At 45.0% G+C, this 25,053-nt stretch overlaps 2 protein-coding genes and 1 long non-coding RNA gene across 6 annotated transcripts in view; 2 read left to right on the top strand and 1 right to left on the bottom strand.

Moving 5' to 3' along the window:
* LOC307224310 (uncharacterized protein) overlaps positions 1 to 10,639 on the top strand; it is a 199,998-nt gene extending 189,359 nt beyond the window's left edge. The window contains exons 6-10 of the mRNA XM_079991077.1: positions 2,175 to 2,273; positions 3,139 to 3,225; positions 4,525 to 4,676; positions 6,403 to 6,512; positions 10,266 to 10,639. Coding sequence (XP_079847203.1) covers positions 2,175 to 2,273; positions 3,139 to 3,225; positions 4,525 to 4,676; positions 6,403 to 6,512; positions 10,266 to 10,419 — 602 coding nt within the window. The 3' untranslated portion in view covers positions 10,420 to 10,639. The remainder of the gene's footprint in view (positions 1 to 2,174; positions 2,274 to 3,138; positions 3,226 to 4,524; positions 4,677 to 6,402; positions 6,513 to 10,265) is intronic.
* The window catches only part of LOC307224318 (CD209 antigen-like protein D), a 100,053-nt gene that overhangs the window by 7,501 nt on the left and 67,499 nt on the right, over positions 1 to 25,053 (top strand). Inside the window, exons 1-6 of one of the 4 annotated variants that reach the window (XR_013842467.1) lie at positions 13,255 to 13,342; positions 13,988 to 14,113; positions 14,574 to 14,681; positions 15,333 to 15,443; positions 19,496 to 19,594; positions 20,470 to 20,556. The gene's annotated coding sequence lies outside the window, so the exon portion shown is untranslated. Of the gene's footprint in view, positions 1 to 13,254; positions 13,343 to 13,987; positions 14,114 to 14,573; positions 14,682 to 15,332; positions 15,444 to 19,495; positions 19,595 to 20,469; positions 20,557 to 25,053 lie in introns of those variants that run through there. The other 3 variants (XR_013842465.1, XR_013842466.1, XM_079991116.1) reach the window with 3 other exon arrangements.
* Positions 1 to 25,053, bottom strand: part of LOC307224446 — a 202,557-nt gene that overhangs the window by 121,791 nt on the left and 55,713 nt on the right. The gene's annotated exons all lie outside the window — the stretch shown is intronic.

The following is a 25,053-nucleotide window of genomic DNA, read 5'->3' as shown; positions in this document are numbered from 1 at the left end:
TTTATCTGTGCCTTATTTGTTGAGAAAGGGGTTTAAGGTTTGCTTTGAAGACGATTTTTGTACAATCTCCAAAGGAGGGAAGCAACTGGTCAGAGTTGCAAAGGGGCAGAATGATCTCTTCATTCTTAAAACGTCTCTGGAGGGTGAGGGGAAGGTTGAGAAAGCACAAGCCCGGCGTGCTACAGTTCCCACTCATGTTTCATGTTCTTGTGCGTGGCATAAGAAGACAGCACATGCTTGTCTTGAAGAACTACAGGTGCTACCTGAGGTTAGCGAAGGCTGTAGAATTGCGGAATGTGCAAGAGTCCTAGATTGTCAGGCTTGCAGACAGGCAAAGGTAAGAGGGTGCAGTTACCCCAGGGTGGAGAGGGTAACCACAAAACCTTTTGATCTTGTGCACATAGATCTGTTGGGTCCCATGAAGGAACCAAGTTTGGGAGGGGCCAGGTTTCTGCTGACGCTGCAGGATGATTTTTCGCAGAACACCTGGACACATGGTCTCAAATCCAAGGAAGATGCAGCACAGCTGATTAGTCGTTGGATTGAGGAGGTGGAACTAAGGTTCTCCACGAAGGTGCAGGAAATTGCTAGTGACAGAGGTTCACAGTTTACTGGGTCTGCTTTGCAGAAGTTCTTTCACAAGAAAGGGATAAGTCACACAGTGACTTCTCCTCAACAGAGGGGGGTGGCAGAGCTAAGAAGTGAGGCTCTGGTTAAGGCTGCACAGGTGATGCTGTCAGATTCTGGGTTATCTCCAAGGTTTTGGATGGAGGCAATTAAATATGTGAGCTTCACCTGGAATCGGTCCTACAATTCAGTGGTAGGAGACACACCGTTTTTCATGCTTCACGGGAGGAAACCACAGGTTCACTTCCTCCGTGCGTTCGGATCAACGGCCTCGGTGCCGGTGCCTGAAGCTTTGCGAGGGCCAGGTGAACCCAAGTTCCAGAAAATGATCTTCTGTGGGTATGAGCCAACGGCTCATGCATGGAGGTTTGCGTACCCGTCAGGTGATCAGAGTAAGCTGCTGATCAGTAAACACGCTGAGTTCTGTAAGCAGGAGGAAAGGTCAAAGACCCCTGCCAGACGCGATATTCTTTCAGAATGTCTTTCTGATTCAGAGCAGGAAGGTTCTGATGAGGAGGAAGGAGAGCCAGGGGCTGAGTCTGCTGATGACGATCAGCTCACTGACCAAAGTCAGGAGCAGGATGGGGCATCTCCGCAAGTTGTAAAAAGAGAGCCCAAGAGTGAGCCTAGTTCTCCTGTGAGGGTAATTCCAAGGATTCGAAGACGCGTTAAGTCAGAGGGGGAATCCCGGGATGCAGAGGACACACCCGCTGACCACAGTGAGTCAGAGGAAGTGCCTGAGTTTGTGCCCAGGCGGTCCAGTCGCACAACGAAGGGTATTCCACCTGAGAGGTATCAGGCCACAGGTGCGTGGGTAAGTTTCGCACAGTGCGAATCTGAGAGTTGTGAGGATGTTCCACAGATGCCTGACAGGAACGCCAGGAGAGGGCGCAAGGCATTGGGGAAGGGATTGATCTCACAGAGGTCTGCAAAGGTACATCCACAAATCACCTCAGGAATGGAGGCAAGAGGGGGTGTTGGGATTCAGAACTTACTGGGTTAATTTTGTTCTGAGTTGTGCCTCCCATTCTGACGTGTGGAAGGAGGGAGGAGCTCTACTTGTTGTTCTCTCTTGGTCTCTGAAAGAGACGGACGCCATGAATGCTAGCAGTCCAGGAGAATCTGAGAAATGCTGAGCTGTAAATATTTGCTGCAATAAAGAACTGATGAATTTGGACACACAGGTGCTTGGTGTGTTTGTCTGGATCTGAAGCAAGCAGACTGCAACGGTTTTTGTTCTGCTGTGTTTTTACTCTGCAAGGCGAAACCGGAGAGCAGAAGGTCTGCGCAGCTTGGCTAAGAAGTGTGCCGGACCGCATTATACTGGGGCTAATTGGGGCCATAAAGCAATTAGCTAGCTGGTGCCAATTAAGATTTCGTCACAATTTTTTTATTCATCCTTCTTCCTAAGATCCCGGGGCACGTTAGAAGTCAGCAATTCAAATCAATATTAAAAGCAGTTTGAAACCAAGTATCCCCTCTTCTAGCTCATCAGAGTAGTGGGCTAGAAAACAATTTCTTTTCTTTTCTACCTACCTCCTCCTTAGATCAGAAGGAAGTGAAAAACAGAGAGGAGCTTCAGCAGGCAATGACCATGATTCGAAACTTTGTTGTTGGAATGGAACCATTCTATGTGGACAAGGATGGTAAGCATTTTATATGCACGTCCTCACTTTTCCTAGGACATGTTTAGTTTAAACAAATTTCAATTCCTTTAGTTCACTTTGGGATTCATATTGTGTGAGCAATACGCATATTCAATGAAACTCATCACCCAATAGTTTATCACTGTTTCATTGCTCAGCAGGAAGAAAAGCAGACAGTTGTGATTTTCACATCTCCACACTAGAAATGCTGTCCTCTCCCATCACACTGTACTTTACAATGTTTGTGCTAGTGCAAGATTTAGCACAAGCACAAAGGAACTTTGCCCCCACTTCTCCCTGCATGCCATCACCAAAGCTGCTCTGCAGGGTAGGGAGAAACTTCAGAACAGATTGGAGGGAAAGGGGCTGGAGATTGCATTGCACAAGGAGAAATTCCTGAGCTTACAGAACGCCCTCTTTAGAACTATGTGGAATGCAACCAAATACTCATCAGAAAAAGTGTTTGGGTGCCTGTATTATTTTAGATTTCAGAAAGCATAATTGAAAACTGCAAAGTATTCTTTGTATATTTGGCTTTACTGTGGGACTTGAGGCGGGAATTGGTTTGTGACCCAGTGATTCCCAGCAGAAAAGTAGGACATAGGAGGGGAACATAAAATATATTTAATGAGCCACTTTTACTGGGAATAGGATAGTGGATTACATGGGTCTTTGGTCTAATCCAGCTGCAGGGTTCTTCTGAGGCTTCACATTGGTGATCTCAGCCACAGAGAATCTAGTCCATACTCATATTCATAAGAACCCCATCCTGGAGCTCTGTTTTAAAATTTTTGGACGTGGTTTCTTAATATCTGCAGATTGTTATTTCAGATACTACTCCCTTGAACTTTTTCAAATCTTTTAGATTTCGAAATACTCGCTGTGGCTCAAAACATATCAGAGGAAATGCGGTATTATTCCAAGAAAAATGATGAACTGCAAAAAGAAATTGGTAAGCTACCCTATGATGCTGAAGAATTGTAGTGCAGTGGGAACCTGCCCTGATTCTGCCCCAGCTGAAAGCCCCTCCTCTAGCTGAAAACCAGAGCAGAGTGCTGCCCTCCTTTGTATTTCTCCACCCTAGTGAAACATCAGAGATACTCAGTTTAGCTCTCCTGAACTTTTGAATTGATTTAGTTCTATAGTGAGGAATGAAAAGATTTTGCCATTCTTTGCATTATGAGAGAAAATAAAAACAGGTCAGCTAAAAGACCTATCCTTTATTATATTCACCAAGATTCTTGAATAGCACTTCTGAGGCAACTTCTGCCAACTTGGTCAGAGAGACTGCTGGGCAGTGGGGTGATTGGTGCATGACATAGGGGAGGGCACTCAGGGCCAATTGTGTCAATGGCCCTAGTCAAGGCAGAGGGCCCTCTGAGTAGTTGTGCCCACCCTGTGACACTCCCTATCACCAGATGTCAAGGCAAAAAACAACTATCTGACTTTCAGAAGACATCTGAAAGCAGCCCTGTTCCGAGAAGTTTTTAATGGTTGTTGTTCAATTGTGTTTTAATTTGTTGGGAGTCGCCCAGAGTGGCTGGGGGAAACCCAGTCAGATGGGCAGCATATAAATAAAGTGTTGCTGTTGTTGTTTGGTTGTTCAAGAGCTCGGCCAAAGCTTGGCAGGAGCACCAGTCAGATCAGCTGGAATATCCCCCAGAGCCATTGGAAGCCCACTGGATCCATCCTGTCAACTCAGACAGAGAGACTGCTGGGCAGCAAACTAGGTGGTAAACCAGCAGAATCTTTCATCTGTACCAGTTGCCCAATGCCAGGAATACACACTCTAGATTCCTCTCCCCACCTCCACAACTGGACAGTTAGCCTAGAGAGAGAAAGAGAATTTTGATAAACCACAGCTACTCCCCCTTCCCAACCTTCAAGTCTGCCCTGATGCTGCCCTGAGTATCCAGGTGGAAACAAGTGGGTGAGGCCCCTGGGGTTCAGATAAGGCCTGTGAAGGAACATGCATTTTTTGTCTATTCCCTCAAATAAAAGGTTCTTCACTGTGCTCCCTTTTCCAGCTATGCCCCCCCCCCCCCGGTATTTCCTGCAGCATCATAAAGTGGTTGAAGAGTTAATGTTGTTCTTGTTTTAATATTTCTGAGCTTCCTAGGTGAATATATGTTATGTGGCCGCAGAAATGAACTTAATAAAAATATTTGAAATATGCAAAGAGGTTGTTCCTCTTAAATTCCATGTCTTGTTTTATTTTTCTCTTCTTCCTCCATATCTGCTTGACTCAAAGACATCCTTACTAGAAACTTGAATGATGGTTGGGTTTTATATTCAAGGGCCTTCTATTTCTTTTCTCTTGAGCTACGCACATGGATGGATTCCAAAAAAAAGTGTGAGAAGGAAGGCGCCCACCTCATTTCTATGGAAACAAAGGAAGAACAGGTGAGCATCAAAGCCGCATATAGAAAAGACAAGGGATCTCCTAGAGTCAAAGGGTTCTTATCATCACTATCCATTTAAGAAGGTCATATCTACCTGTATGCAGCCAAGCCAGCAACTCCATCAGTCAAATCAAAGGGTGGGTGGGGCAGGGACCAGCTGCTACCATCTAGGACTCAATGAGGTTACTTAGAGCTGCTGAGCTCTGATGCTGGCAGTCAGGAAGGAGGTCTTGAAGGAAGAGGAGGAGTAAATCTATCCCTTGAATTTCCTGTAGATTCTTCCTCTGCTCTTTGAGATGTACTGAGTGCTTAGGAAAAAGGTTTCCCTCACCACCCTAACCCTCTGGCATGAGAGTATCATTGAGATGACTATAGGAGCTTGCAAGGTATAGCCCCTCGCAGCCCCTTAGCCCAGGCAGAGGGGCTACTGGGGTGCTGCAGGGCACAGACATAGATGAGACCCCCATCATCAACCCATCAAGCATACCACAACCAGACTGATTCCAGTAGCTCAGGAACAAACCAACAAACATGGATGCAGAAATTGGAGTATTTGCTACACAGGGTCACTATCCCACTAGATGGTTCCAAGATGAAGTGTTCTATGGCACAGTCATTTATAGTATCTGGAAATTTTAACTCTCTGTCATGATTGGAAGACATATGTAGCCAGTTTCGGTGAGGGCAGGTGAAGTTACCCTTCACTGCAATATTTCCTCTTTGGGATGCTTCCTTGATTCCATCATCATCATTCATCATCAGCATCAGCATAATTTGGATCAGGGGCACAGTAGCACATCGTCAGTACACAATTATTCTTGGTGCTTGATATAACCATAGTTGGAATACTATGTACAGTGGTACCTTGGTACTCAAACTTAATCAGTTCCGGAAGTCAGTTCCAAAACCAAAGCGTTTCAAAACCAAGGCCCGCTTTCCCATAGAAAGTAATGCAAAATGGATTAATTCATTCCAGACTTTTAAAAACAACCTCTAAAACAGCAATTTAGCATGACTTTTACTATCTAACAAGACCACTGATCCAAAAAGTGAAAGTAATAACCAATGTACCGTACCATAAAATAAATAAGACAGTTTTGAGGATGATAGAAATTAAAATTATTATTATTTTATTACTTATATTGATGATAATCATTGTTTGGACGGAATGCGTTTATCTATTTCCAGAGTCACACCCTCAATCAATCAGTAGCTGAACTGGGTTCCACACAGTCACAAAAACAAATTAAGCCAAAAATCCTCAAAAAGAAAAAGGCAAAATAAATAGCAAAAACAAAAGCGCCAAACATAATCTGTTCCAGAAGTCTGTTTGACTTCCGAAATGTTCGAAAACCACGGCGCAGCTTCTGATTGGTGCAGGTGCCCCGGAAACAATAGCCATCAGGTGCATTGGACGTTCGGCTTATGGAAAACATTCCAAAACCAAACCACTTACTTCCGGGTTTTCGGCATTTGGGAACCAAGGTGTTTGAGAATAAAAGTACCACTGTATAGTTTTGATCACTGCTTCCCCCCAAAAAATGTGGATTGGGTCTTCAAAGGTGACACCTGCTCCTTTTGAAATGTGTTTGTTTTATGTCTGTTCAATGTTGGTAAAGTGCTGCAGTTTCCCAGAGAAAGGGACATTGTCTAGAAAGGCTTTTAGAGAAGTGACTGGCTTCTCATTCCTACTGATGATTTTCTGTTTTTCTTTTTCCCCACCCTAGTATTTTATAAACAAGCAAGTAAAACAGCGTAAAATGATTTTTTGGATTGGAATCTTTAAAAACAAGGAAAAGAAATGGTCGTGGCTGTCAGGAATGGAGGCTGCAGTCCAGTAAGTTTTTGAAGAAACATTTGTTAATGGCATGCATTCCAAAAAGTTGCAGGTTTTGTTTACATAATTGATCCTTTCCCTCTCCAAATATATTTTACCATGCACTTTTCTCTATTACCAAAGATCTACATATGTACTCCTCCACATCATTGCCCAGGTGAGTGCCTGCTTCTTCTCACAAGGTTGGAGAGGCAGGAAGGCTATTTTTGCTTCTCTAACACAGTGAATGCAGTGATTCGGAAGAGGCTGAAGGCATCCTTATAAATGGTTTGTGCTGATTAGCTCAGCTTCAAAAGGACTAACAAGAACCTAAAGCTGAGCTACCCTCTCTTTTGGAAAGTATTTCTGCAGTTATCTGCTAGACAATCTGAATAGCCAGCAATTTCTAACCTAAAATAACAGGAGCAGATGAAGTAAGTGTGTAAGACAGGGTAGATGAATCTCACTCTCTTGAAGAGAATCATAAACACATAGAAATTTAGAGTTGGATGACACCCCAAGGGTCATCTAGTCGAACCCCCTGCAAAACAGGAATCACAACTGAAGAATCCCTGACAGATTCCTAATAGTTTGAGTTTCTGTCAGCTGGCAGTTTAGGACAGTTCATGGTTCCCTTTAAGTATCTAACAACTCTTCTCAGCTTGTGTTGATGCACTGATAAAGTCAGAGAAGATCTTACTCATCCACAGCTAGGTAGTAGAACAGCGAGCTGGTCTGGCACTTATTTCCAAGTCCAGATTAACAGAGGGTCACTTTCAATTTGTGCAATGTCTCCTGGAACAAATGACATTCATCTCTATTGATGCACCCAATACCAACCACTAATCCTTTTTGGCAAAGGTATTGAGTAAACTTTACAAACGGGCAGTGGGGTTGTATAACTAGCTGGGAACTTAAACCCTGTATGCCAGTGGTTCCCAGTTAGCTAAGTACTGCAGACCCCTTATTTTTCAAAAATGTACCTTTTAAAATTTTGATATTTCTGTGGCAGTTTTTGTTATGTGAATGACACCATGGAGCCCCTGGGTGGGTGGTCCGTGGACCACCAATTGGGAACCACTGCTGTATGTGATCTTAGACTTGATCAAAGGGCAGATCTCACCCAAACATCTAATGGGAGTAAAAAACACCTACTGCACCATTACTAATTATTACTAATATCAATTTACTAGATTCACGGAGAGCTAAAAATGAGGGAGTAAATTAATGAAAGCAGAGTCTTCTTTATAAACAAAACAAAACTTTTACTGAAGAAAATAAACTTGTTCATAAACAGCATAGTCAAAGAGCATACACAGAGTGCTCATAGCAGCTATTTGACTCTTCACAGAGCCACAGTCTTAGTTAGTGATTTATTTGAGTCCTGGAGACATTCTGTCTGCAACAACACAACACACACACTGGCTGAGACACACACTGGCACAGAGACACACAAAGAGGCTGGCTACTTTTATGGGAGATTGAGTCATCACTCAAGATGAGTCATGATTCACAGTGACTTAGCAGTTTGCTGTTAACAGTTAACAGTAGGCTTGAATAATTGTGTAGGCTTTGTAGGTTTTACTGCTTCTGCTCTCAAGAACCTTTGTCTCATGACAGTTATAGAATACATTTACCACAGAATTTTAGTGCTTTGTAGTGGGACTTGATTCAGTATACAATGGACACTGGAGAATGCAAGGCATTACCAGAAGTTACAATAAGCGTAACTTCTGGTACAGTGGTACCTCTGGTTATGAACTTAATTCATTCCAGAGGTTCGTTTCTAACCTGAAACAGTTCTTAACCTGAGGCACCACTTTAGCTAATCAGGCCTCACGCCGCCCGCCCCCCCCCCACTGCACGATTTCTGTCCTTAACAAAGTCCTTAACTCCAAGGTACTACTTCTGGGTTAGCAGAATCTGTAACCCGAAGTGCTTGTAACCAGAGGTGTTTGTAACCCAAGGTACCACTGTATGGATAATTGATTAGAATAAATGTAGAACCTTCATGTTAGATTTTGATGAGATATGTATGTGAGAGATATCATATCATTTCAATCAACCCTATAATGGCTTTGTGGTTATAGATTATATTTTGCATTTCAGTTATAGATTTAGCTATTATTGCTTCTGTGTAGTGTCATTGCTCTCCTCATGCATGGGGTGGGTGATGGAGGTGAGATGAGATGCATGAAGGCGGATACAGATCTAACAAGGTTTTAATATGCTCAGAACAATCACTACTGGGCTAACTTTGCTATGAGAGAGTAAGGATCTCTCTGCCAAAACCCTCTCTCCAAAACCCACAATGATAGATAGCAGATCTGAGGAGGATGTGGGTGCATATGGAGAGGAGAGAGGGGCAGTTCCGTTGCAGAAATGGGAATCCTGGCAATAGCAGAAGTACTGCATTGCATACTGCCCAAAATTGTTAAATAAATTGACTGAAAGTTCCTGTGTGCACCAAAGAGCCTTCCATAGTGACACCCTCACTTTTTTTTCTAGTTTTCTATGAGGAATCACTACATGTGAAAAGAAAACAGACAGTCTTGACCCACAGTTGTTGCTGTGGTTTTTTTAAAAAATGGTTAGAATTTGGGAATGTTCAGGGAGGCCATAGAGGATATATTGTTTATTAATATCATTCCTCACTTGTGCTAGCACGTTATATAACTTTGCAGAGTTTTGTTGTTGTTGTTTAGTCTTTTAGTCGTGTCCGACTCTTCATGACCCCAGGCACTCCTGTCTTCCATTGCCTACTGCAGTTTGGTCAAATTCATGTTTGCAGAGTTTTACATTCTCCTTTTAACACACAGCAGGTACCTGGTTGCAGGCTTTGCTTAAGCCTCTCAATAGCATACAATTCAGAATTGAATTGTATGTTCCTGGTAAGACCCCTTATATCCCTTATAAAAGAATAAACAAACAAAAATATTATTTAAAGTCAATAAAGGAAGTTTACTCACAGCATCATCAATTCACAGCTGGATCCCTGTAGGCAGTTTTAGTTACAAAGCATATACATGCAGAACTCTTCCAACTCTATGATTCTATGAGTCTATAAACATTAGGAAGAACTTCCTGACAGTAAGAGCTGTTCGAGAGTGGAATTTGCTGCCAAGGAGTGTGGTGGAGTCTCCTTCTTTGGAGGTCTTTAAGCAGAGGCTTGACAACCATATGTCAGGGGTGCTCTGATGGTGTTTCCTGCTTGGCAGGGGGTTGCACTCGATGGCCCTTGTGGTCTCTTCCAACTCTATGATTCTATGATTCTATCCCATATGGAGATAGATCCCTTTGTCCTCTGTTGGCTGAAAGCAACAGAGCATCTCTAGCTAAAAAGCTCCTTGTCCAACAAAGGAGGAAGCCAAAAAGAGAGAGAGTGTGTGCTGCGTGCCTGGACCTTTTGTTACCTGGACAGGTAAGGACACACCCACCTCTATTCACATGCAAAAGGAAGTATGTCCCAGTGCAGGAGGAAACGGGAAGTTTTTGACTGGCTGAACCAAACATCCCATCACATGTCCACTGTAGGAAAACAAGGAATGTTGTACTTGACTGCTACTTATGTATCACACCTCACATACAGTCTTAAACCACAGCTTTTTTTACATGGTTAGAATTCCAAAATCTGGGGAGAAAAAAAATCCCAATTGTGGGTGGCTGTTAAGAGAGAAAGCGTTAGACATCTTTTTAATGGTAGAAGGCATGGGGAGCCAGTGAGGTAGACATCCAATTTTGATTCATTAGTGCTGCTGTTTCTTTTCTTTTCAGCTACTGGAATTACTATGAGCCAAGTTATAAAGAGAACCACAACTGTGGTGCGATGGCCTTTGATTGCTACTACGAAAACTGCTGGAATGCATTAGACTGTGATCTACAAAAACAGTATATTTGTAAAAAGGGGCCTGATGATGCTTGGCTCTAAGAAGACACCTTAAGATGAATGAAACTGTATCCCATGATTTCTACACAAAAGCAAAACCAAGAGCTCACTCCCACACCACTGTTTTAATGCACAATCCACACTGCCATCTAGGTTATGGGACTCTCTGGCATCAGCCCTCAAAATCACATTGAAAATACCTTATTCTGCAAGCTCAGACGTAGATGGCTGCAAAAATAAAAAATGGAAGCATCAAATCATAGTCTGTTTTCTGATTATTGTATTTATTTGCAATGCATAGCAATATTTGTTTCCTTATTCTGTGTGTTTGATGCCCCATTGCCCCTTCTGATCTCCATGGTCGCTACCTTACAAGGCACATAAGTACAACCCTGCATGCCAGGCAATGAGCATGGGGGCCACCCAGCATTTGGTGTCCCCTTCTAGCAGACTAATCACAAATACAACTTTGGAAATTCAGGCACCCTTACTCTCATATAGAGCTAATATTGGGCAACAAACACCTTGAACTGCTCTTGATTTCTTCAGAACTTGGCAGGGGGCATGACTGGGGCCCACACCAGTGTGGGCACAGCACTGGCAGCATGTGCTGCTGCTTTAATGGCATTCATGGTAGCAGGGATGCCAACTTGAACAAAATATTGAGTGTGGAGCAGATAAGCTCCACCTGCATAACTGATCACAGGATGATCAGAAGGCCAAGGGACCTCTGCGCCCTAGGAGTTGGCTCCTATGCAAAGTGGCCGTCAACTGAGTTAAGTAACCTATTAGATTCTGCTGTTCTGAATCACACCCTTACAAGATGTGAATAGCTTAGAGCCAAGCTGGGAGCCAAGCCGGGGACCTGTCCTGCCACGTCTTGCATGATTGATATCTGGAAGTGTTTGTGGTTGCTTCAATCTGTCCTGCATACCCAGCCAAGGAGCATAAAGAACTGATATTTTAATAATTTATTGACAAAATGATATAATCTTGGTAGTATATATGATTCTTGTGGCTTGTGCCATGGATCCTTGTTCCCAACACCGAAAAAGGAGGTTGTAGATGTGTTTCATGAGGGAAGAACAGAAGCTGGCTTTCAGAACTTCTGGGTGGATTCCTTCCTGTCATGTGGCTTTACCACATGCTTGAGAGAATCATAGGATTGTAGAGTTGGAAGGGACTCAGAGGGTCATGTAGTCCAATCCTCTGCAATGCAGAAATCTCAAACTGAAGCCTCCATGATAGATTGCCATCTAACTTCTGCTTTAAAAGCTCCATTAAAGGAGTCCACAACCTCCCATGGAAACTGTTCCACTGTCAAGCCGTTCTTAGTATCAGAAAGGTGTTTAGTTGGAATCTCCTTTCTTGTAACTTGAAGCCATGGATTTGGACTTCCGGGTGCTGCGTGAATGGTGCAGGGAGCGTGAGCCTGATCATTCCGACAAGCCCAATCTTCACAAGAGGGTTAGGGGAAGCGCTAAGGCGAAGTGCACCCCTAAAAACCTAAAGGGATCTCTTTAAGCTCCTAGGGGTCCTTCAACCTGAAACACGATGTCTCTCTTGGTCCCCAGCTGCTTTGAAGGTAGCGGAGTGGGGGGGGGGTGAGATCAAGTCACCGGGTAAATGCTCCAATGCGATCCAGCAAAGAAAAACTTCAAGTTCCAGCTGACAGCGGTTACCTCTCCAAAAACACTGGCATGCTTTCAAACTGCTAGGTTGGGAGGAGCTGGTACAGAGCAATGGGAGATCACCCTTTCGCAGGGATTCGAACCTCTGACCTTCCGATCAGCAAGCCCAAGAGGCTCATAAAAAAACACAATGGACAACAAGAGAAACAAGTGTACGTAGTTATGAGGGGTTTCTAGTATATGAAGCTTATCAGAGTCCAATTAAGAGATTGTGCAGATCTATCTTTCTATCCAAGTACAGTTCTCTATGAGTTACCATTGGTTGAAGGTCAGTTGCATGCAGGGATTTTTTGCATTTGGAACTCACTTGAACTCAGTTCTGACACCTCTCAGGTGGACATCATTGTGAGAGAGCAAGGGAGGTGTTCATGGTAGGTTCCAGTACCTTTTTTTCTGGAAAAATAGTACTGGTGGCATGTATGTTTTGATGATGATACATTCAGTAAACGTATACCAAACATGTTGAAATTTAACTGCTTCTGTTCCTTTTCTTTGTGCTTTAACTTTGCAAATGAAGATTTACACTAATGTAAAGGTAAAGGTAAAGAGACCCCTGATCATTAGGTCCAGTCGTGGACGACTCTGGGGTTGCGGCACTCATCTCGCTCTATAGGCTGAGGAAGCCGGTGTTTGTCCGCAGACAGCTTCCGGGTCATGTGGCCAACATGACTAAGCTGCTTCTGGCGAACCAAAGCAGCGCATGGAAACGCCATTTACCTTCCTGCTGGTGTGGTACTTATTTACCTACTTGCACTTGACGTGCATTCGAACTGCTAGGTTGGCAGGAGCAGGGACCGAGCAACGGGAGCTCACCCCATTGCATGGATTCAAACCGCCAACCTTCTGATCAGCAAGCCCTAGGCTCTGTGGTTTAGACCACAGTGCCACCCGCGTCCCTTACACTAATGCACTTTGCCATATTTCCTGGTACAAATGTTGAGATAGGAAGCTTTCCAATACTACTAGCAGAGTTTATGAAGAGTAAGGATTCTTCTGGGGGATACGCTTTGAAGGTAAAGTATGTAAAAATAAAACTAATAACTCTAGAAAAAAATTAGTAGTATAATAAATCTGAAATAAACATTTCCCTGGATTTATGCTTTATGTGGAATGCTGATTGGATATAATGAGCAGCCAATCAGGAAATGGTATAGCCTAAATGGGAGGAGTTATGGAATGCCTGACATCACAAGGGAGGTGGTTCTTAGCCAGTGGGAGGATGAAACAACCTTAAAAAGAAATTAGAGAAATGATTGTTCCATGACAACACCAAGGTATCCAAACAGAAAGAGGTCTAATAGGTGGAACACTTGCTTACAAGCTGTGATATTTGCAGGGTCTCATTCCAAGGCCAAAAGGTCACTAAGAGGCTAAATGATAAGTCATCCTACAAGTCCCATCATCCCCAACCATTGACCTTGATGCCTGTGATGGAGGGAATTGGCACCCAGGAACATCTGAAGACCTCATAAATAACACCAATAATAATAATATTTTATTTATATCCGCTCACCTGGCTGGGTTTACCTAGCCACTCTGGGTGGCTCCCAATGGATTAAAAACAGAATAAAACATCACACATTAAAAACTTCCCTAATAGATCCCACATTATCTATTAAATGGTGAACATCTTACTGGAGCCCTGTAAACTAGATGTCCAGGAGTTTAGAGAGGAATAGGATGCAAAATGAGAATGTGCGATATTACCAAAAAATTTAAAAATGCCTTGGAATCCATGTGGAATATCTCTTTTGGTTTAAAACTGAGATTGATCCAATGAAAGGAAAAGAGAAAGACGTTTCAGTTATATTGGACACAACAATGTATTTATGGGAAAGGATGGTCTAATAATGACAGATACCGCTTTCTACCTAATGTGCTCATAGTCTTATTCTCCATTCGTTTTTATCTGATTCTAGATTGTTGCTTCACAGACAAAACTGAGAGGATGGGGAAGCCAGCACACGCCAAACCTGCAAAGTCCCCAAAACCCACAAAGCCTGCAGCACCAGCGGAGGCAGAACAACCTGCAACCATAACTGATGGTCTGTATACAGCACATTCATATGGGATGAGGTTTCTCATAAAGTAGAGGAATGCACAAGAAATGCAAAGCTTCCGTCTGCTTCTATTCCAGGTCCAACTTGTGGTCTCCAAAGTCTTTTTATTTATTTATTTTGTTATCTGGTTTTTCAAATCAAAATTTTACAATCACATATCAACATACAATATAAAAACAAGATTCCAGAGAATTTTATGGACTTCCCCCCTCCCCTTTGTGGGTCCTATTGTTAGTCATTTCCTCCTGCATCTTTTATAATAATGCAAACATTTACATTTCTACATGTGTATCTAATTTAAAAATTATGTTCTTGTAATAGGGAGATTAAGTGCAGAACAACAAAAGCGAATTCTGTGAACTCTCATACTTGACAAGAGACTTATACTCCAACCAATGGGTTCATAGTCTTATCCTCCATGTTATAATGCCTTGTTGTTTCACAGAAAAAACTGAAAGGGTGGAGATGCCAGCACCCGAAAAGGGTGCAGAGTCCATAGATAATGAAGCATCCAGAAAGGATTCAGCAACAGCAACAGCAGATGAAACTGGTGGTCTGTATACAGCACAGTCATATGGAATGAGGTTTCTGATAAAGTAGAGGAATGCATGGGAAAGGGAAGTTGATGGAGAGACAGGCAGGGAGTAGAACCAGTCAGGTTGTGCTAGGGAGGAGTGCAGAGAAAAGCCCACACAGCTCTTTGGGTGCCAGAGATCCATGAAGCCCCACAGAAACCCCAGGATTCAGCCCACTCTTTGCTTAGGCAGAACGAGGCAGTTGTCTCAGGTAGCAGGTGCTGTGGTGGGCAGTGATATGTAGACCACACAAGCTGTGCTGCACCTCCTCAATTAATCTGCTGCCCCATCAGCAGCATCCAAATAAGAGCCAATGGCCAGTTCAGCCCAGCTTTTGTATGTGGAATTATGTGCACAGAGGGAGCATCTTGTCATTTGTTTGGGGAGCAGAAAGTCATTTAGTATCAAAGGCCACTGTCTTCTGATCCAGACATTGGTCAGAAAAGCTTTCTCAAGCAGCAAGGTATCCCCCCTTGCTTCCTCCACCTGCTTACCCACCCAGATTACCACCCCTTGAACAGTTGACTGTCTCTGGCTGATGGCTACCACAGCATATGGAAACCCTTTTTCCTGGGTTGGGAATGGTATGTTGGCTCCTGATGGCTAAAGTAGCATTTTCTTTCTTCAAGCATCTGGTTTTCAGAGCATGGTTGCTTTCATCACATCTCCAACGGGTGAAAGATTTGTCATACTTGAGATTTTCATCCTCACTGCCATGACACTGCTGATATTCCTTCTATGTAAGTACATAATTAGCATACTTTGCAACTAATGTCACGGGCTTTGCTTCAATGCCAACAGCATTTCCAAAAAGAGATGGCAGGATCCACCTTCCATTTATCCCTTTGATCCGTCTTTGATATGTTGTTGTTGTTGTTGTTTAGTCGTTTAGTCGTGTCCGACTCTTCGTGACCCCATGGACCAGAGAACGCCAGGCACTCCTGTCCTCCACTGCCCCCCGCAGCTTGGTCAGACTCATGCTGGTAACCTCGAAAACACTATCCAACCATCTCGTCCTCTGTCGCCCCCTTCTCCTTGTGCCCTCCATCTTTCCCAACATCAGGGTCTTCTCCAGGGAGTCTTCTCTTCTCATGAGGTGGCCAAAGTACTGGAGCCTCAGCTTCACAATCTGTCCTTCCAGTGAGCACTCAGGGCTGATTTCCTTCAGAATGGAGAGGTTTGATCTTCTTGCAGTCCATGGGACTCTCAAGAGTCTCCTCCAGCACCATAATTCAAAAGCATCCATTCTTCGGCGATCAGCCTTCTTTATGGTCCAGCTCTCACTTCCATACATCACTACTGGGAAAACCATAGCTTTAACTATACGGACCTTTGTTGGCAAGGTGATGTCTCTACTTCTCAAGATGCTGTCTAGGCCTGTCATTGCCCTTCTCCCAAGAAGCAGGCGTCTTTTAATTTTGTGGCTGCTGTCACCATCTGCAGTGATCATGGAGCCCAAGAAAGTAAAATCTCTCACTGCCTCCATTTCTTCCCCTTCTATTTGCCAGGAGGTGATGGGACCAGTAGCCATGATCTTCATTTTTTTGATGTTGAGCTTCAGACCATATTTTGCACTCTCCTCTTTCACCCTCAATAAAAGGTTCTTTAATTCCTCCTCACTTTCTGCCATCAAGGTTGTGTCATCTGCATATCTGAGGTTGTTGATATTTCTTCCGGCAATCTTAATTCCGGCTAGGGATTCATCCAGCCCAGCCTTTCGCATGATGAATTCTGCATATAAGTTAAATAAGCAGGGGGACAAAATGCAGCCTTGTCGTACTCCTTTCCCAATTTTGAACCAGTCAGTTGTTCCATATCCAGTTCTAACTGTAGCTTCTTGTCCCACATAGAGATTTCTCAGGAGACAGATGAGGTGATCAGGCACTCCCATTTCTTTAAGAGCTTGCCATAGTTTGCTGTGGTCGACACAGTCAAAGGCTTTTGCATAGTCAATGAAGCAGAAGTAGATGTCTTTCTGGAACTCTCTAGCTTTCTCCATAATCCAGCGCATGTTTGCAATTTGGTCTCTGGTTCCTCTGCCTCTTCTAAATCCAGCTTGCACTTCTGGGAGTTCTCGGTCCACATACTGCTTGAGCCTTCCTTGTAGAATTTTAAGCATAACCTTGCTAGCGTGAGAAATTAGTGCAATTGTGCGATAGTTGGAGCATTCTTTGGCACTGCCCTTCTTTGGGATTGGGATGTAGACTGATCTTCTCCAATCTTCTGGCCACTGCTGAGTTTTCCAAACTTGCTGGCATATTGAGTGTAGCACCTTAACAGCATCATCTTTTAAAATTTTAAATAGTTCAGCTGGAATACCATCACTTCCACTGGCCTTGTTATTTGCAGTGCTTTCTAAGGCCCATTTGACTTCACTCTCCAGGATGTCTGGCTCAAGGTCAGCAACCACACTACCTGGGGTATATGAGACATCTGTTTCTTTCTGGTATAATTCCTCTGTGTATTCTTGCCACCTCTTCTTGATGTCTTCTGCTTCTGTTAGGTCCTTTCCACTTTTGTCCTTTATTATGGAAATCTTTGTACGAAATGTTCCTTTCATATCTCCAATTTTCTTGAACAGATCTCTGGTTCTTCCCATTCTATTGCTTTCCTCTATTTCTTTGCATTGCTTGTTTAAGAAGGTCTTCTTGTCTCTCCTTGCTATTCTTTGGAAATCTGCATTCAATTTCCTGTATGTTTCACGATCTCCCTTGCATTTTGCTTGCCTTCTCTCCCCCGCTATTTGTAAGGCCTCATTGGACAGCCACTTTGCTTTCTTGCATTTCCTTTTCATTGGGATGGTTTTCATTGCTGCCTCCTGTATAATGTTACGAGCCTCCATCCATAGTTCTTCAGGCACTCTGTCCACCAAATCTAAATCCTTAAACCTGTTCCTCACTTCCACTGTGTATTCATAAGGGATTTGACTTAGATTGTATCTTACCGGCCCAGTGGTTTTTCCTACTTTCTTCAGTTTAAGCTTGAATTTTGCTATAAGAAGCTGATGATCTGAGCCACAGTCAGCTCCAGGTCTTGTTTTTGCTGACTGTATCGAGCTTCTCCATCTTTGGCTGCAGAGAATATAATCAATCTGATTTCGATGCTGCCCATCTGGTGATGTCCATGTGTAGAGTCGTCTCTTGTGTTGTTGGAAAAGCGTGTTTGTGATGACCAGCTTGTTCTCTTGACAGAACTCTATTAGCCTTTGCCCTGCTTCGTTTTGATCTCCAAGGCCAAACTTGCCAGTTGTTCCTTTTATCTCTTGACTCCCTACTTTAGCATTCCAGTGCCCTATAATGAGAAGAACATCCTTCTTTGGTGTCACTTCTATAAGGTGTTGTAAGTCTTCATAGAACTGGTCAATTTCAGTTTCTTCAGCACCAGTAGTTGGTGCATAAACTTGGATTACTGTGATGTTAAAAGGTCTGCCTTGGATTCGTATCGAGATCATTCTATCATTTTTGAGATTGCATCCCAGTACAGCTTTTGCCACTCTTTTGTTGACTATGAGGGCCACTCCATTTCTTTTACGGGTTTCTTGCCCACAGTAGTAGATATGATGGTCATCCGAACTGAATTCACCCATTCCCGTCCATTTTAGTTCACTGATGCCCAGGATGTCAATATTTATTCTTGCCATCTCATTTTTGACCACCTCCAACTTACCCATGTTCATGGTTCTTACATTCCAGGTTCCTATGCAATATTTTTCTTTACAGCATTGGACTTTCCTTTCGCTTCCAGGCATATCCGCAACTGAGCGTCCTTTCGGCTTTGGCCCAGCCGCTTCATCAGCTCTGGATCTACTTGTACTTGCCCTCCGCTCTTCCCCAGTAGCATGTTGGACGCCTTCCGACCTGAGGGGCTTATCTTCCAGCGTCATAACTTTTATATGCCTGTTGTCTTTGTCCATGGAGTTTTCTTGGCAGGGATACTGGAGTGGCTTGCCGGTTCCTCCTCCAGGTGGATCACGTTTGGTCAAAACTCTCCACTATGACCTGTTCATCTTGGGTGCCCTGCTCGGCATAGTTCATAGCTTCTCTGAGTTCTTCAAGCCCCTTCGCCACGGCAAGGCAGTGATCCATGAAGGGCAAGGCAGTGATCCATGAAGTCTTTGATATAATGGAGGGAATTATAGCTGTCACCCAGTGAGAGCAATGGCACTGTTTTGTTCTCCCTGAATAAGTGAGTTCCAGCACTTGGAACAGAAGCACAGGCTGACACAAGTCCCTGGAACACCCTGGACAATTCCCTTTCCCTGTTGCCTTTCTCTGCTCCTTTCCCAACTAATCCTCATTTGCTGAGGGACAGCCCCCATTCCTGGTCCTTGCCACCTTGCCCTCTGCTAGGGCTCCAGTTCAAAGAAGGAAAGTTCTTGGGGAAAACAGGCTGCAGAGGATAAGGGCACTCAAAGTAAGCAAAGCTTCAGGGGAGGAAACCAAATAATCCAAGAATTTACATATTTTAAGCATACAGCAGGGCATGAGGCAGCTTGGCAAATCCCACTCTGTAGGACAAAGAGGACAGGTCTATCTAGACAACCAAAAATCTAAAGCTTTCAAAGGAAGGCCAACCATCTGATGACAGAAGGAACAGGTCAAATGGAAACAGGATTTCAGAGCACCAGGGCAGCCACAATCAAGGCATTAGAAACCTCAATATAAGGGCTGGGAGCAGAAAATATTAAAAATCTTAAAAGCAGTTTGAAACCAAGTATCCCCTCCCCCAGCTCATCAGACTACTAAGTTAGAACACAATTTCTTCATTTCTTTTCTACCTACCTCCTCCTTAGATCAGAAGGAAATGAAAAAAAGAGTGGAGATTCAAATGGCAATGAACATGATTCGAAACTTTGTTGTTGGGACTGATAAATTCTATGAGGACAAGGATGGTAAGCATTTTATTTACACATTCTCACTTTTGCTAGAACATGTTTAATTTATACAGACTTCAATTCTTGTAGTTCAATTTGGGATTTATATTGTGCGAGCAATACATATATTCAATGAAACTCATCACTTTTTCATTTCTCAGCAGGAAGAAAAGTAGACGGTTGTGATTCTCACATCCCCGCACCAGAAATGCTGTCCTCCCCCGTCACACTGTAACTCACAGTGTTTGTGCTACTGCAAAATTTTAGCACAAGGGAACTTTGGCCCCACTTCTCCCTGCATGCCATCACCAAAGCTGCTCTGCAGGGTGGGGGAAACTTCAGAACAGATTGGAGGGAGAGAGGGAAAGGGGCTGAAGATTGCATTGCACAAGGAGAAATTCCTGCACTCACATAATGACCCACTTAGCTCTATGTGGAATGCAACTCTATATTCACTAATAAAAGAGTTTGTCCACCTCTATTTTCTTAGATCTCAGAAAGCATAATTGAAAACTGCAAAATATTCTCTGTATACTTGGCTTCACTGTGGGACTCAAGGCGGGAATTGTTTTGTGACCTTGTGATTCCCAGCAGAAAAGGAGCACAAAGGAAGGGAACATTAGAGATACTTCATGAGCCAGTTTTAATTTAGAATAGGAGAGTGGATTGCATGGGTCTTTGGTCTGATCCAGCTGCAGGATTCTTCTGAGGCTTTCCATTCGTGATCTCAGCCACAGAGAATCAAGTCTGTCCTCATATTCATAAGAACCCCATCCTGGATGTCTGCTTCGTGTTTCACGCTAGAGTGTTTTAAAATGTTTGAAAATGGTTTCTTAATATTTGCAGATTGCTATTTCAGATATTCCTGTTTTAAACTGTTTCATATCTTTTAGACTTCCAAATACTCGCTGCAGCTCAAAACATATCAGATAAAGTGCGGTTTCTTGAAAACAGAAATGATCAACTACAAAAGGAAATTGGTAAGCTACCCTATGATGCTGAAGAATTGTAGCACAGTGAGAACCTGCCCTGATTCTGCCCCAGCTGAAAGCCCCTCCTCTAGCTGAATACTCTTAGAGCCAGAGCAGAGTGCTGCCCTCCTTTGCACCTGGCCACCCTAGGGAAACATCAGAGAAATTCAGTTCAGCTCTCCTGATCTGCTGAATTGATTTAGCTTCTATGGTGAGGAAAGAAAAGACCTTGCCATTCTTTGCTATAGAAGAGACAATCAAAACAGGTCAGCTAAAAGACCTGTCCTTTATTATATTCACCCATGGGAGAGAGATTCTTGAATAACACTCCTGAGGCAACTTCCACCAACTTGGGCAGTGGGGTGATTGGTGCAACAGCAAAATCTCTCTTTGTTTCACAAGCCCATCATCAGAAAGAAGTCCTCAGGGCCACTCACATAGTGAATTGGCTCATTGGCATGTGGGTTAGCATACCTGTGGACAATAGCAATCCTCTCTCTACCACGGGCCTGTTCTGGTGCCACAGCAAGTACTCTGACCGCCAAAGCTAGGTCACAATAGGATCCTCCATCTATCAGCACAGGTCCCTAAGGTGGGCTCTCCTTCACTGGAAACACTTCCTAAATAGGTAATGAATTTTAGGTGGGTTCCCACCAAGCAAGACCCAGTGATAACAGCAAGAACCTTTATTGAACTAACAGAACTGGACAACAGGGGCAAAGCAACTGCTTATATACATTTCTGAAGTCCTGGACCACTCCCACTCTCAATATGATTGGTTGTCTAAACTCCCAAGCTGAGAATCATAACTGAGAGTTTAAGGGCCAATGGCAATAGCCCAAATCCTGAAATGTCCTGTGATTGGATATCATGTCTTGAATCAAAACACAGGGCTTCTTCTTTAGCCACGCGCAGCCTCTCCCGGGCAAGGGGAGCCTTCATTCCCTGCCTGAAAGAAGCTGTGCATGGCTAAGGCTCCCCGAAGAGCCTCACTCCCTTTAAAGAGCGCACGGAGCATGTGCGCAGCCCCCAAGAGCCGCACACATGCTCCATGTGGCTCTTTAAATGGAGCGCTGACAGAGCCTCCCGCCTGCATTTGCCCCATAAGACTAATAATAATAATAATAATAATAAATTTTATTTATATCCCGCCCTCCCCAGCCGAAGCCGGGCTCAGGGCGGCTAACAACATTAAAACAGTGTGATATTATAAAACATTATAAAAATGAATTAAAATCAAAATTGATGGCAACCATAAACTAAAGCTTTGTAAAGATTGTCAGAGGAGGGGGTCAGGCTGCGCCCTGACCAAATGCCAGGTGGAACAGCTCTGTCTTGCAGGCCCTGCGGAAAGATGTCAAGTCCTGCAGGGCCCTTGTCTCTTGTGACAGAGCGTTCCACCAGGTTGGAGCCGCAGCCGAAAAAGCCCTGGCTCTAGTTGAGGCCAGCCTAACCTCTCTGAGGCCTGGGACCCTCAAGGTGTTTTTATTTGAAGATCGTAAGTTCCTCTGTGGGGCATACCAGGAGAGGCGGTCCCGTAGGTACAAGGGCCCTAGGCCGTATAGGGCTTTGAAGGTTAAAACCAGCACCTTAAACCTGATCCTGTACTCCACCGGGAGCCAGTGCAGCTGGTATAGCACCGGATGAATGTGATCTCTAAGCGAGGACCCCGTAAGGAGTCTCGCTGCGGCATTCTGCACCCGCTGGAGTTTCTGGGTCAGTCTCAAGGGCAGCCCCACGTAGAGCGAGTTACAATAATCCAGTCTGGAGGTGACCGTCGCGTGGATCACAGTGGCTAGGTCAGGGCGAGAGAGGTAAGGAGCCAACTGCTTAGCTTGGCGGAGATGAAAAAATGCCGCCTTTGTTGTAGCTGCAATCTGCGCCTCCATGGAGAGGGAGGTATCGAAGATTACACCCAAACTCTTAACGGACGGTGCTGGCACTGATTGCACCCCCGCAAGAGATGGGAGTTGCCCCCTCAGTCCCACGTCGTCCCGTCCCAGCCAGAGGACCTCTGTCTTCGAAGGATTTAACTTCAGCCGGCTCCCACGTAACCATCCAGCCACAGCCTCCAAGCATCTGATCAATGTGTCTGGGGCCGAGTCCGGGTGGCCGTCCATCAACAAATAGAGTTGGGTGTCATCAGCATACTGATGGCAGCCCAGCCCAAAACTCCGGACAAGCTGGGCGAGGGGGCGCATAAAGATGTTAAAAAGCATCGGGGAGAGTATTGCACCCTGAGGCACACCACACACCAAGGAGTGGCGGGATGACAATTCCCCCCCAAGCGCCACCCTCTGTCCCCGACCAGAGAGAGACGAGCGCAGCCATTGAAAGACTGTGCCCTGGATCCCCACGTCGGCAAGGCGGTGGTCCAGGAGTTCGTGATCGACCATGTCGAAGGCTGCTGACAGGTCTAGAAGAATCAGCAGCCCCGACCCGCCTCGATCCAGCTGCCTGCGGAGATCATCTGTTAGGGCGACCAGAGCCGTCTCGGTCCCATGACCAGCGCGGAAGCCGGACTGGAATGGATCCAGAGCTGATGTTTCATCCAGAAACCTACCAAGCTGTTCAGCAACCGCTCTCTCAATCACCTTACCCAGGAATGGAAGATTCGAAACCGGGCGGTAATTGGATAGATCTAAGGGATCTAATGATGTTTTCTTTAAGAGCGGGCGCACCACTGCCTCCTTCAGTTCCCCTGGGAATGTCCCGGTGCCAAGGGACAGATTGATGATATCCCCCAGGGGGGCCCGCACCTCTTCTGGACACGCTCTAATCAGCCAGGACGGGCACGGGTCGAGAGGACAGGTGGTGGGCTTTCCAGCTCGGAGGAATCTGTCTACATCAGCTGGGGATATCCAGTCAAAGTGGTCCAATACTGAACCCGAGGACAGTCGAGGGGCCTCCAGTTCCTTTATTGTATCCAAATTGGCAGGGAGGTCATGGCGGAGCAACAAGACCTTCTCCGCAAAAAAGCTCGCAAATGCCTCACAGCTGTGTGTCAAATTGTTATTTAAATTTGGCTGTCCTTCGAGGGACGTTAAAGACCGAATTATACTAAATAATTGTGCCGGGCGAGAGCTAGCGGATGCAATGGAGGCCGAGAAGTAGGACTTTTTAGCGGCCTTCACTGCCATCTCATAGGTTTTCATAAAAACCCTATAAGATGTTCTTGAGGCTCCGTCACGGGCACCCCGCCATACTCGCTCTAGCCGTCTGAGGTCCCGCTTCATTTTCCGGAGCTCCTCGGTAAACCAGGGAGCCCGGTTTCTGCGGGGTCGCAGAGGGCGCTTAGGTGCGATCTCATTGATGGCTGCCAGGAGCTGGGTATTCCAGGCCTCAACACGCTCAGTCAATGAGTCGCCAGGGGGAGAAAGGTCCCGCAAGGCTTGACGGAATCTATCAGGGTCCATCAGCCTCTGCGGGCGAGCCCAAATTGGCTCGCCACCCAAGCAGGGTGGGGGTGGAACGTCAATCCTGGCTTTCAGAGCATAGTGATCAGACCATGGCACCTTCATCGAAGGAAACATGATCACATCTATACCGACGCCAAAGATCAAATCCAGCGTGTGGCCTGCTTGATGTGTGGGGCCCGAAACAAACTGGGAGAGCCCTAGTGTCGCCATGGAAGACACCAGGTCCAGAGCCTGTGAGGAGGGAGTGGCATCAGCATGGATGTTGAAGTCCCCCAATACCAATAGGTTAGGGAACTCCAAGGCCCAGCCGGCCACCGCCTCCAGCAGGCCTGACAGGGTGGCTGCTGGTGCGCTAGGTGGCCGGTACACCAGCCAGACAGCCAAGCTCACCTCGGAGCCCCACACTAGGCCAACACATTCAATGCCGGGGATCGATGGTGATGGTAGAGCCCTGAAAGAACAATCTTCCCGGATTAATAACGCCACCCCTCCCCCCCGGCCCACAGTCCGCGACTGGTGAAGGACGGAGAAACCCGGGGGCGCCATCTCTCGTAGGGTAACAGTATCCCCTTCGCGCACCCAGGTCTCGGTCACACATGCCAGGTCAACCCCCTGCGAGGTGAAGAAATCTCGCAGGGTGGCGGTTTTGTTGCCTATAGACCTGGCATTGCACAACACCAGTGACGGAGGTGAGTAATCCTTGCTCACCCTACCCTCGTCTCTCGGGATGGGGCGCAGATTGGAAGGGGTACGAGCATATCCGTATCTCGATCCCCTTCGCCTATGACATCTGCCCCCACCGCCATACCTCCCTCACCCCTCCACAGTAGGAATCCCAAGCCTCATACTTGCCTCCATTTACAGAATATAAAAGCAAACAAAGAAAAACAATTACATAAAAACAAAACCAATCCCCACCCCACTCCCCAACCACCCCACCCCAACCCACAATAAATCAAAACAAAATAAAAGTACATGGATAAAAACCACCGCTTATGGTGGTACAACAAAGCAAAAAAAAAATAAAAACAGTTTAAAACATATAAAAACACTTCCAAGACGCACACACATTTCCCCTTACTTTTTA

The sequence above is a fragment of the Podarcis cretensis genome (genome assembly GCF_951804945.1).
Source record: "Podarcis cretensis genome assembly, chromosome: 9".
Classification (NCBI taxonomy): domain Eukaryota; kingdom Metazoa; phylum Chordata; class Lepidosauria; order Squamata; family Lacertidae; genus Podarcis; species Podarcis cretensis.
The sequence above is the reverse complement of the archived record's forward strand: the minus strand, read 5'-3'. Positions and strand labels throughout refer to the sequence as shown.